We start from the raw sequence: 13,459 nt of genomic DNA, 5'->3' as shown, positions 1-13,459 counted from the left end.
ACTAAAGTTATTGTGCGAAAACCAAGAATAATGCTTATTTGGGTCCTTTTTGACAGCTAATTCCTAAACTGTTGGGACCAAAACACCCAAAATCAATCCCAACCTTCCTTTTATGGTCATACACCTAGTATTTAAATTTCATAGATCTCTATTTACTTTTACTAAAGCTAGAGTGCGAAAACCAAATGTCGAACGACGATGACGAAGACCATGACAACAACGCCGACGTGATACCAATATACGACAGTATAAAAAACAATAAAACTTATGAATTGTTAGATTTTTTATTTTTTTTTATACTGCATAGTCTCAAGAGACTTCTTTTAAAATGAAATATGTAATGTATACCTGAAACTGTTCATGTGAAGCATTTGTAACAGTCATCATATCATTTACGATCACCATCCTGTAAAATAAAATATGTTTGACTAACAGTTCATGGCGCACTGAATACTGTGTGATACTAAATAAGACAAGCTCCAACCACAAAAACAGGTGTGAAATCAAGTGCTTCCAAATATTGGTTTTACAATGAATAAAGTGTTAGAGACATGTCTATGCAACATTGTTTGTAACATTTGTTTTACTGTGCTTATCCTATCACCTTTGTGCTATTATAATACAATTTAATTGATTTCTAGCAAAATAAATTAATTTACCATAAATATCTTTATTACAAAGAATAAATTGTGTATTAAATGTAAAATGTGCTATACCTAAATAGAATAGTCCATTCATGATATAGGACATGAGAAAAGCTAGCTATCAATCATTATAATTAGCTCTGTCAAAAACAACCAGGTAAATCAACAGGTTTACAATAAAGCACTCACAATACCAATTGCACAATTTAAATGGATAAATTGTATTGACAATTTTTTAAACTGGTCAGGCAATAGGTATTATAATAGCACAAAGGTTACGGGATATGCACCGTAATTGGACAACATCACCAATTTCATGGCGTCAATCCACGGACTACATGCAAGAGCAGAGGACGTATCTTAAATGTAAGATTTGAAGGTGATTTCTGTCAGTTTTATTAGAATGGAGATAACAATATTGCATTTTAAGCTCGGATGACATTTGCAGTTCATCTTAAACAAATCTTATCACAAACCAATACATGTAAACTAAGCAAAAGTTTCAGTCAATAGACTGTGATTGAGGGGGCAGAGCAAAATATTCATGAAAATCAGACATGCTAATGCTAATACTACTGCATACCACAAACTACTGTAAATTCATTATTTTGGGACAACCGTTGTCACAATTTTCTGTGTTTAGGGAAATACAAAAGTTTGTTTGAGTAGGTTTCAAAGCATGTGTCCATTAAAATACAATACAATCAATCCACAAAAGTTAGTACCCACCAATATAAATGAATCTCATTTCATAGTTCATAAGAGTGATATCCTGCTTATTAATTTTCATCTTATAAAAACTGCAATCAATTACATACTGAAGATTATATATTTCAATGTCAAAATACAAAAAGGAGAGAAACACATGTATAATAATACGTATTGCTCAAAAAGTAAATAAGAATCTTTTTAAAGCTTACCCAGTGCCACTTGGTACTGTTACAAAATGTCTGCTAAATGATCTTATGGGTGGTTTATCTGATCTACTATCTAAAAAAATATAGAACAAGGTTATCTCATACATGTGAAAAAATACCTGTAGAATTATTTTACCTAGAGGTTTCATTTCTCATCTGGTGTAAATAATTCAATATTGATAAACATAAACATTACTTTTTCAAGAACAATGCAAGATATTATAATTACAAGAGGCTGTCACAACAACAGCAAACCAGATTTATTAGTATTTATTTGTGTCCTGTCAATATCACAGGAACCATTACTGATGATTGGTGAAAGTGAAAATTGTCAATATCAAATTTGACCTCTATTTTGTCATCAGTATCAACATATTAAAATTTGAAAAGCTTAGAATGAATGGTTCGTGAGTAAATGCAACAACATGAATGGAAACAACATTTTACAATCTTTCAAGAACCACAACTCCTAAACGGTAAAAGTCAAAATCGTCATTATTTAACTTGACCTCTATTTTGTCATCAGTAACAACATATTAAAATTTGAAAAGCTTTGGTTTAATGGTTAATGAGAAAATGCACGGACACGACTGGAAACACCATTTTTCAATCTTTCAAGAACCATAACTCCTGAACGGTAAAAGTCAAAATCGTCATTATTGAACTTGACCTCCATTCAGTCATCAGTATCAACATATTAAAATTTGGGAAGCTTTGGTAGAACAGTTCATGCGTAAATGCACGGACACGACTGGAAACGCCATTTTACGATCTTTCAAGAACCATAACTACTGAACGGTAAAAGTCAAAATCATCATTATTGAACTTGACCTTTATTTTGTCATCAGTAACAACATATTAAAATTTGAAAAGCTTTGGTTGAATGGTTCATGAGAAAATGCACGGACACGACTGTAAACACCATTTTTCAATCTTTCAAGAACCATAACTCCTGAACGGTAAAAGTCAAAATCGTCATTATTGAACTTGACCTCCATTTTGTCACCAGTAACAACATATTAAAATTTGGGAAGCTTTGGTATAACAGTTCATGTGTAAATGCATGGACAGGACTGGAAATGCCATTTTTCAATCTTTCAAGAACCATAACTCCTGAACAGTACAAGTCAAAATCGCCATTATTGAAATTGACGTTCATTTAGTTGTCAGTAACAACATATTAAAATTTTAAAAGCTTTGCTTGAACGGTTCATGAGTTAATGCACGGACAACATTTGATTGCCGCCCGCCCGCCTGCCTGACCGCCCGCCCGCCTGCAGAGCATCCCCAAATCAATAACCGACATTTTTGTCACAAAAATCCGGTTAAAAATGTTGTAGACAGTGTTTTTAAAACTGTAATCTGGAATAATGCAAGACATTATAAATTTCTCTCAAAAAAGAATCAGATGTTTTATGCAAAAAGTGTTATGTCTTGCAATTGGCAAAGAATAAAAAACTTCAGATATGCTTTTCAAATATTTATACAATTCTAGCATAAAATAGGTTTTTAAGTTAAAATCATTGTTTAGTTGTGATGAACAACATATTTAGGATTGACAAGGTGGAGTATTTGTAGACTACTCCTATACCATCTAAACTTAGAAACAAACAGATATTTTGCAGTGGATTTTAATTGACAAGAGAAAAATGGTGTTAATTCTGGTCAGGCCACCGAGGCTTCATAGACAAATTTGTCAAGTATCTGATTTTACCAGCATCATGGCCATATTGGATGCCATTCATAAATAAACAATTATTGTGATGAAATGTAATATTAAAGAAAGCTATGGAAATGCTTACCTTCTTTGAATACACCCAAAACTGTGAAGCTCATAAGAGTAGACTGAAAAATAAAAAATATTAAAAAATAAAGTTGATAAAATGTCGACATGTATTTTATAAATATAAAATGTTGACATGTATTTTATAAATATACAAGAGGCTGTCACAACGACAGCAAACTGGATTTATTAACATTTATTTGTGTCCTGCCAATATCACATCGTCATTATTGAACTTAACCTTCATTTCGTTGTCAGTAACAACTTTAAAAGCTTTGCTTGAACGGTTCATGAGTAAATGCACGGAAAACATTTGGTTGCCGCTCGCACGGCCGCCCGCCGTACATCCCCAAATCAATAACCGACATTTTTGTCACAAAAATCCAGTTAATGACTGACGGGGCAGGGCCAAATTATCTCCATGGAAATGAGATGTGCCAATGCTTATACAACTGCATACCAAATATGATTGACCTACCACTTGACCTAATCACAAACTAATGCATTGTTGACGCTGTCGCCGAACCCAGAAACAGCATATCTATGTCTAGTTTTTTTACTCTGTCAAGGCGAGACAAAAATCAATAGGATTTAATACTGGTATATTGTTTGTAGGTATTAAATATTGTTTATGACAGGAACATTTATTTTCACACCTTTTTCTTACATGATTTTTTACTGGAAATAAACAAATTGTTTATTATAAATTTGATAATTTATGATGATTGTTTATTATTCTTGATTAGCAAAATAAACTTTCAATCATATATCAATTAGAGTTTTTAATGTCTCATAACATTCCGACAAAAATTTATAAATTGTAAACAAACAAATAATTATTTGTCTCTGTTCACGATTATAATCGAAGTTTTCAAAAAACACTTTAATCTAGAATGATCAAGCAAGGATTTTGACAATTCAATGTCACTTTTTCAATGAATCCGTTCTTTTTTGTTTTAAACCAAACCAAGGATTTTTTACGACATCCTAAATCAAATAGAAATTCACTATTTACGTATCTGAAGTTTTTATTTTTTAACCATCAGTGACCCACAAATTTAGGTTTACCACGAATCGTCTTTTTTTCTCTATCCATGAAAATTGATACCCACAAACTAGAGGCTCTAAAGAGCCTGTGTCGCTCACCTTGGTCTATGTGAAATTCAGAATATTTTACAATGGACATGCACAGATGGATTCATGACAAAATTGTGTTTTGGTGATGGTGATATGTTTGTAGATCTTACTTTACCAAATATTCTTGCTGCTTTAAATTATCTCTATCTATAATAGTAGTTTCTTTGGAAAATGTTATTGAAAATGAAAATTGTTAAAAATTGACTATGAAGGGCAATAACTCCTTAGGGGACCAATTGACTATTTTGGTCTGAATTTGGTCATGTTGACTTATTTTTAGTTCTAATTTTGCTGTACATTATTGCTGTTTACAGTTAATCTCTATCTATAATAATATTCAAGATAATAATAAAAAAACAGCAAAATATCCTCAAATTTACCAATTCAGGGGCCTAACAACCAATTATCTGATTCATCTGAAAATTCGAGGGCAGATAGGTCATGACCTGATCGACAATTTTACATTCTGCAAGATTTGCTCTTAATGCTTTGGTTTTTGAGTTATAAGCCAAAAACTGCATTTTACCCCCATGTTCTATTTTTAGCCATGGTGGCCATCTTGGTTTGTTGGCCGAGTTACTGGACACATTTTTTTAAACTACATACCCCAATGATGATTATGGCCAAGTTTGGTTTAATTTGGCCCAGTAGTTTCAGAGGAGAAGATTTTTCTAAAAGATTACCAAGATTTACAAAAAAAGGTTAAAAATTGACTATTAAGGGCAATAACTCCTAAAGTGGTCAACTGACCATTTTGGTCATGTTGACTTATTTGTAGATCTTACTTTGCTGAACATTATTGCTGTTTACAGTTTATCTCTATCTATAATAATATTCAAGATAATAACCAAAAACAGCAAAATTTCCTTAAAATTACCAATTCAGGGGCAGCAACCTAACAACCGATTATCTGATTGATCTGAAAATTGCAGGGGAGATTGATCTTGACCTGATAAACAAGTTTACCCCATGTCAGAATTGCCCTTAATGCTTTGGTTTTTGAGTTATAAGCCAAAAACTGCATTTTACCCCTATGTTCTATTTTTAGCCATGGCGGCCATCTTGGTTGGTTGGCTGGGTCACTGGACACATTTTTTAAACTAGATACCCCAATGATGATTCTGGCAAAGTTTGGTTAAATTCGGCCCAGTAGTTTCAGAGGAGAAGATTTTTGTAAAAGTTAACGCAGGACGATGACAGACGACGCCGGACGCCAAGTGATGAGAAAAGCTCACTTGGCCCTTTGGGCCAGGTGAGCTAAAAATAAATGAATCCACAGTACCTTTTGTAAGATGACTTACTGCTCAATTACCTGCCAAATGGCCATTGCTCCTTTTTTGAAAGTATTTATCTATAATTTATCAAATGTTACCTTAAACTATACCATTGATTTATAGCTATCATATTTTCTTTTAAAGCATTTATACATAAAGAATATTTACCGAGGCATGATCAACATCCACCACAAATGAGTTGTAATCATGAGTTGTTTTTGGCAGTTCACACAGCTGTGACACAATTCCAAGTTTTCCTTTCTTTAGAACTTTGTGACGTTTTCCTGAAATTAAAATCATTGAAAGTTTAAGCCAGGGGTTTAACAATGATGTGATGTTTAAAATTTTAAATTATATTAAATTCAAATTCTCAAACATATACCTCTCAAGTTCATATAATGTGGCATCTCTTTTTAAATCTCTACTTGAAAATCAAATATCAAAATGTATATCATTTAATTTGTTACCAACTTTTTTAAAAACAAATTTTGACTTATAATCATTAATATATCCAGGTGTAATGATAAGTCGTTATCCTAAGGCTATTTTTTTCTTATTTTTTCTGTACACTTGGCTTTCATTTTTTATTACCATACATTGTCAAGCTTGGTAACTCATAATTATTTGTCAGTAACTAAATGTACGATGCTGTCCCATACTGAACCTTCTGACCTTGTTTGTTATCATTTAAATTTCAATGGCGTCAAAATCATGTGATGTCAATTCGTTCTACCAAATCAAATTGCTCTACTGTCAATCAGGGGATTTTTCAGTCTCAGCAATTACGTTATTTCTTTGTGGGATATTTCTTCAAAATAGTTTGCAATAATTTTGGGTTTTATTCAACAGGAAAACTCTTTTTTGCCATCCCTTTTGACATCAATGGAATTCTGTATGAATATTTATCTATAGTCATGATGGTCAGAATATTGATCTTTTTATAATGAATAAAAAGAAAATTCTATGAAAAATAAATGTAAATTATTTTTCATTAACCTAGTCTATATTCCTGTACAAAATTATGGCATGGGCATCGTTTTTCCGACGTATTCGTTAGTTTCGGTTTGTGCACTTTGAACTTAAGGACGCTTCACTATGGCAAAAGACTACGCATGCTCGAAAATCCTCTCTGTGATTGGATAAAATGCTGTCATGGTGGGTGATTTGGTTGTGTTTGAAAAAACGTCTCGAAAATTATATGGTGATGGAAAGCAAGTGAAAAACTAAAAATATTTGAACTATACAGTCCGCCAAAAGTTAAGCACCACCTATTTTTATTGCATAGATTTTTTTTCAAATTTAAAAAATCAATTATTCCACCAAAAAAAGAAAACAATCATATAGCAATTTTGCTAATGTATACCATAAACAAACCAGAAATGTAATTAAAGTCACTTATGAAGGTTCTATGTATGTAGGTTTTCCGCTCATAGAAATAGTGTAAATTACACAATTCAGAAACAGAATTTAAGTTTCACTGTGATTTTATTTTTTTACAACAATTGATCACCCAATATTATTAAAATTTTCTACACATAAGCTTTGGTATGTTTGGCAAATATAAGGTCAATATTTGAGTCAATAGCATGTGTAACAACCTCACTTCCGGTACAGTTTCATAACACGACATATCATTCTCGGTGCAAGCCTTTAAGCTTTAGTTTAGGGAAATCTGTTGCATTAAACAACAAATACCACTTTTTAATCGACTAAATATTGTGAAGGTGGATCTCTGTGGTTGAGATTTCCGCCAATGGCATCTCAGACATGTTTGATAAGGTTTATGTATGGGGACATGGAAGGCTAAAAAATAGTGTAAATGGCTTGTGTCTCTTTGGACTCAGTTAAAATCCATGCCCTATGTGTTCTAGCGTTGTCCTCCATGTACAAAGGTCTTAGCAATGTAGAAGCAAGTGGGGGATTATTAAAATGAGGGACTACAATATTTTAAGGCACCAAATCTCTCTATGAATGTCCGTTTATGTTACCCTGCAGAATATGCGTACCCAGCTTATAAGGGCATAAGAAGCAACCCCGTACTGGAACACCACCAGCACTGAATGCAGTCCTTGTGCAAACATTGTTTTTTGGTCATAGGCCGTTTTGTTTCCCCGCAAAATTCGTATTATGGCGTCTACTGGCAGTAAAAGAAACTGACTACCATCTGAACAATAAGTGTTTTCTCAGCTTCCTATGTTCGAGCATAGATAGTCATTATCCCATTAAAACCTGATGGTAGAGTGCCTACCTGTAAGTACAGGTCTCTATACACCAAGACTTGCTCTTTGGTTGCCTCTGAGAAGTCTACTGACCAATGTACGAATACAAACACGACCACCTGGAGAAACAGTGTATTTGTTAACGCGCAGATGACCTTTGATAAGAGGTTGCTTGACTGCTTTATGGGAGTTCAATCTTTTTGGTCGTAATGGATTTTCTTAGGGTATGTTGAAGGTAATTCATAACACTAAACATTAATAAATTTTTTGCAATACTTATAAAAATATTGCCAGTTATATTTCGGTGGTGCTTAACTTTTGGCGGTCTGTATAGAACTTACAAAGGTTTATATTTTTATTAAAATAATTGTTTCTCCAATAGCTCTTTGCATCATGACAGCTGTTTATTCGGGACAATTATATAATTTTTAATGTAAACTTTGTTGTACGAACGTAGATGACTTTTAGAACGCACCTACGCATGTGAGATTTCCCCGGAGTTTTGGTGCATGTAAACAGAAAGATACTACTTATACTACCAATAGTTTCTAGTTTTGTTAACCATGAATTAAGTTTAATGTAAACAGTAGTAAATGTATATTTGTTTCTTTTTATTTGCACTAGATTTTTTGACAAATAAAAATTTTAGGTGTCATCACAATATTCTTATATATTATTGCCTTAATATAACCAGACTTAGTAAAGAATTTCTTGCAGTTACATTCAGATGGAGATTTTATTAAAGAGGTCCTACGCATCATTAAGCCATTGTGCTTCTGAAGGTTATCAAAATGATAGTTTTAAACATATACTCAAATTTACTTACGTCGGATATCTTTTTTAAAGATAGTTCTTGTTTCAATTAGTTTTCCTTTCATTTTGGGTGGGCTTTTTTCTTAGGAAATTCGCGAAAGACATAAGGAGCATGTCATTTTAAAATTCCTAAAAATACGATTTGCTTGACCTGTAATGCCTGCCACAAGATTGATGACGCTGAATGGAATGTACACAAAGCAATGGAGGCCAGAAGTGGGATTTTGTGAAGTTCTAGAATGTTTTTAGACATTCAGAAGTCGGGATCGAAACGGGCATTAGAAAATTGGCATTTTTTAGCAATAATTGAGAACAACAATGAAAACTTACCTTCAGAAATGTTTTTTTATTCAAAAATTGTTTTTCTACGCTGGAAGTAGCGTAGTGACATCAATGCGGAGTTTCCCTGTGTGTTAAGATCAAACACAAATACCTAACGAACTGACAAGATGAACGATTTTAGACTACTGTAGGATATAATATTGTGACCTCTCATCATTATTCTATGCATTCTTGTTATAAATGACAACTGGCCTTTAACATACCCAAATATGTAACCAAGCAATAACTTTTAATTTACCTGGGTCTCTTGCCGTCTTCAAAAGATTTCTGCTCTCTGGCATGTAATCATGTAACTTTGGTTGACTGCAATAAATACATATGAATTAGTTGGAATAGTTGAAATATGTTTTCAATCATCAATTCATATCTATGGCATTCTATATACAGTACTTTATAGGGAAATACATTTTCAATTCTGCATAATTTGACATAAAACTAATGACAAGTCAGAAGATATTGATTGATTACAAACAAGATGAACAAGTATAAGCTTACCCGTATTCAATCAATGGATTAAAAGCTGTCGACAGGGAGAACAGAGCCTGAAATCACATAATATACAATCTTATATTAATTGCTTATTGAACAATATATTTCTACTTTCTCAAATTTTTAGTCAATTTATACGACATGCATTCCAGAAAAGCTGATAATGATCAAAGTGTGAAAGATTGTTTCAAGTTCTCCATTAGGTAGCACTCCACAGTTAGAAAATAAAATTAAAAATGAGCCACAAAATGTTTTATCATCTCCTATTCCTGGATTTCTGATACATTAACCTATCTGTTTGTGTTGTCATGTGCATATGTATGTAATCAGTATCTTCCATAGATTTGATTTTCCAAAGTTAAAAGGGTGAAAGTTAATTCCTTTTATGTGTATCCATGGCAACATTCTGCATTTATTTCCCATAAAATATTGCAAAAAGGGGGGGTGAACATGTCACATTTGCCCCCAAAATTTGGATCAAACTAGAATTTCAATGCCTTTGAGTGATACCTTTTTAGAAACTGTTTTCATAAATCTTCCTAATGATCAAATAAAAAGTGGGTGTCTTTTGCCTCATTTTTTCATAAAATCCAATCACAAAGTTCGTGCGATAAAAAGTTGGAAAAAAACATTACAATAATTGCCGGACCAATGTATGGTAGGGACATGCAAATACGGACCACCATACAGAAAACAGCCTATATTACATACATTACATAACCTTGATGTTCATATAAACCCAATACAAAGGCTATTTTAATACTCAGCTATCCAAAATGAATTTTATTGCACACTAGTTCTCATATTTGAAAAATCCACAAAATGCAAAGCTACACACCAAGCTGTGGAGTGCTACCTTAGTCCATATTAAATTATGACTTCACATTTTTATGCTTTCCTCTGAATTCTAATAACGGTACATAACATGATTTTGTCTTTTTTAAATGATGGTGTAAAAATCTTTAAAGAGATGAAGTTCATTTCACTGATAAAAAGGTGTTTCTTATGTTTACTACTACTATTAAAGAATGGTATCACTTAAGAACTATAATAATTTCATTATTTTGTAAACAATACCAATTATAACAAGTTAAATAGAAATACTGTTAATATAAATAATGTAAATTCAAAAAATATTACAAAGTTTTTATTATTGGGAAAATGTGATAGGATCACAATAATTAAAACTCACATTTTAAATATCCCCCAAAAAAATAAAATTGCATTTTATGGACCTTAGAATTTGATTTTCCTCTGAGTTCAGTATTTTTGTGATTTTACTTTTTGTTCCAAAATGACAAAATCGCAATAATAAATGCATGCAATAATTTTTGAATTTACAGTATTCAATTTGTAAACTAGATCTTACTTCATCTTGATAGGCAGGAAGCAGCGACTGTCTGTCACCAGAATCATATATTGTAAAATATTCCTTTAGAAACTTCACTGATAGTTCCTGTAATTCTGGACTTAAAAAGAAACTGCCCTGAAATGGTTAAACATAACAAGTCATTCATTTCATTCTCTACTATTATCCTGGTGGTGATCATTTACTTTGTTTGACTATAACAAGAATCAGGCAAAAACTTGTGAGTCCTTTATCAATTTTATTTGCAACTTGTTCAGAATCTTTAGCAGGGTTCATACTACTGCAGAATAACTAGAGGCTCTAAAGAGCCTGTGTCGCTCACCTTGGTCTATGTGAATATTAAACAAAGGAAGCAGATTGAAAATTGACTACAAAGGTCAATAACTCCTACAGGGGTCAATTGACCATTTCGTTCATGTTGACTTATTTGTAGATCTTACTTTGCTGAACATTATTGCTGTTTACAGTTTACCTATATCTATAATAATATTCAATATAATAACCAAAAACAGCAAAATTTCCTTAAAATTACCGATTCAGGGGCCGCAACCCAAAAACAGGTTGTCAATTTCATCTGAAAATTTCAGGGCAGATAGATCTTGACCTGATTAACAATTTTACTTCATGTCAGATTTTCTCTAAATTATTTGGTTTATGAGTTATAAGCCAAAAACTGCATTTTACCCCTATGTTCTATTTTTAGCCGTGGCGGCCATCTTGGTTTGATGGCCAGGTCACCGGACACAATTTTTAAACTAGATACCCCACTGATGATTGTGGCCAAGTTTCAAATAATTTGGCCCAGCAGTTTCAGGGGAGAAGATTTTTCTAAAAGATAACTAAGATTTACGAAAACAGGTTAAAAATTGACTATAAAGGGCAATAACTCCTAAAGTGGTCAACTGATCATTTTGGTCATGTTGACTTTTTTGTAGATCTTACTTTGCTGAACATTTTTGCTTTTTACAGTTTATCTCTATCTAAAATAATATTCAAGATAATAACCAAAAACAACAAAATTTCCTTAAAATTACCAATTCAGGGGCAGCAACCTAACAACGGAATGTCAGATTCATCTGAAAATTTCAGGGCAGATAGATCTTTACCTGATTAACAATATTACCCCATGTCAGATTTGCCCTAAATGCTTTGGTTTTTGAGTTATAAGCCAAAAACTGCATTTTACCCCTATGTTCTATTTATAGCCATGGCGGCCATCTTGGTTAGTTGGCGGGGTCACCGGACACAATTTTTAAACTAGATACCCAAATGATGATTGTGGCCAAGTTTGGTTAAATTTGGCCTAGTAGTTTCAGAGGAGAAGATTTTTGTAAAAGTTAACGCCGGACGCAGGACGACGACGACGACGGACGACGACGACGGACGCCGGACGCCAAGTGATGAGAAAAGCTCACTTGGCCCTTCGGGCCAGGTGAGCTAAAAAGGAGAAGTGACTTCTCTTTTTGAATTGAAAGGCAAAAGTGGTGAGATTTAAAAGAGAAGTGCTTGTTTGCTCTTAGCGCTAGAATGTTTGGTTTTTACTTAGTATCAAGGTTACATTTCTGTATATAAAAACAATACAATTTCCCAAGAGTCTGAATAGTTGTAATATCATGATTTATATATGTCTTGTTTCTGTTGTTGGTTTGGTTGGGGTCTCATTTTTTCCTTTATTCAAATTTCAAAGATAATGGTCAATGAACTGCATTTACAACCTTTCCTTCTCATACTATAATCACTATATTTAAGTACATATTTTTTTCACTTATTCCATAATTAATGCAGAGAAATTAAGCTACACATTTTAGTTCACTGTGTAAACTTATCTACTCACAAATGTCTTAAAATGACCTATATATATCTTTTTTAGGGTTTTGTTGTGTTGTTGAGTTGCTGTCTTGCTAACATATACATGAACATCTCCCTATCAGTTTGAGACCTCAAAAGAAGTAATAACTAGAGGCTCCAAAGAGCCTGTGTCGCTCACCTTGGTCTATGTGAATATTAAACAAAGGAAGCAGATGGATTCATGACAAAATTGTGTTTTGGTGATGGTGATGTGTTTGTAAATCTTACTTTACTAGTCTTGCTGCTTACATTTATCTCTATCTATAATGAACTTGGCCCAGTAGTTTCAGTGGAAAATGTTAATAAAAATTTACAAATTTTATGAAAATTGTTAAAAATTGACTATAAAGGATAATAACTCCTTAGGGGGTCAATTGACAATTTCGGTCATGTTGACTTATTTGTAAATCTTACTTTGCTGAACATAATTGCTGTTTACAGTTTATCTCTATCTATAATAAAATTTAAGATAATAACCAAAAACAGCAAAATTTCCTTAAAATTACTGATTCAGGGGCAGCAACCCAACAATGGGTTGTCAGATTCATCTGAAAATTATAGGGCAGATAGATCTTGATCTGATTAATAATTTTACCCCGTGTTGGATTTGCTCTAAATGCTTTG

General features: G+C 32.8%; 1 protein-coding gene across 1 annotated transcript in view; it reads right to left on the bottom strand.

The window, feature by feature from the left end:
• The window catches only part of LOC134710350 (nuclear RNA export factor 1-like), a 57,343-nt gene that overhangs the window by 5,903 nt on the left and 37,981 nt on the right, over positions 1-13,459 (bottom strand). The window contains exons 15-21 of the mRNA XM_063570694.1: positions 10,988-11,104; positions 9,625-9,671; positions 9,368-9,432; positions 5,924-6,039; positions 3,364-3,406; positions 1,565-1,634; positions 349-406 (exon numbers count right to left, since the gene is read on the bottom strand). Coding sequence (XP_063426764.1) covers positions 349-406; positions 1,565-1,634; positions 3,364-3,406; positions 5,924-6,039; positions 9,368-9,432; positions 9,625-9,671; positions 10,988-11,104 — 516 coding nt within the window. The remainder of the gene's footprint in view (positions 1-348; positions 407-1,564; positions 1,635-3,363; positions 3,407-5,923; positions 6,040-9,367; positions 9,433-9,624; positions 9,672-10,987; positions 11,105-13,459) is intronic.

The sequence above is a fragment of the Mytilus trossulus genome, chromosome 3 (assembly GCF_036588685.1).
Source record: "Mytilus trossulus isolate FHL-02 chromosome 3, PNRI_Mtr1.1.1.hap1, whole genome shotgun sequence".
Classification (NCBI taxonomy): domain Eukaryota; kingdom Metazoa; phylum Mollusca; class Bivalvia; order Mytilida; family Mytilidae; genus Mytilus; species Mytilus trossulus.
This window is presented reverse-complemented; position numbering and strand designations above follow the sequence as displayed.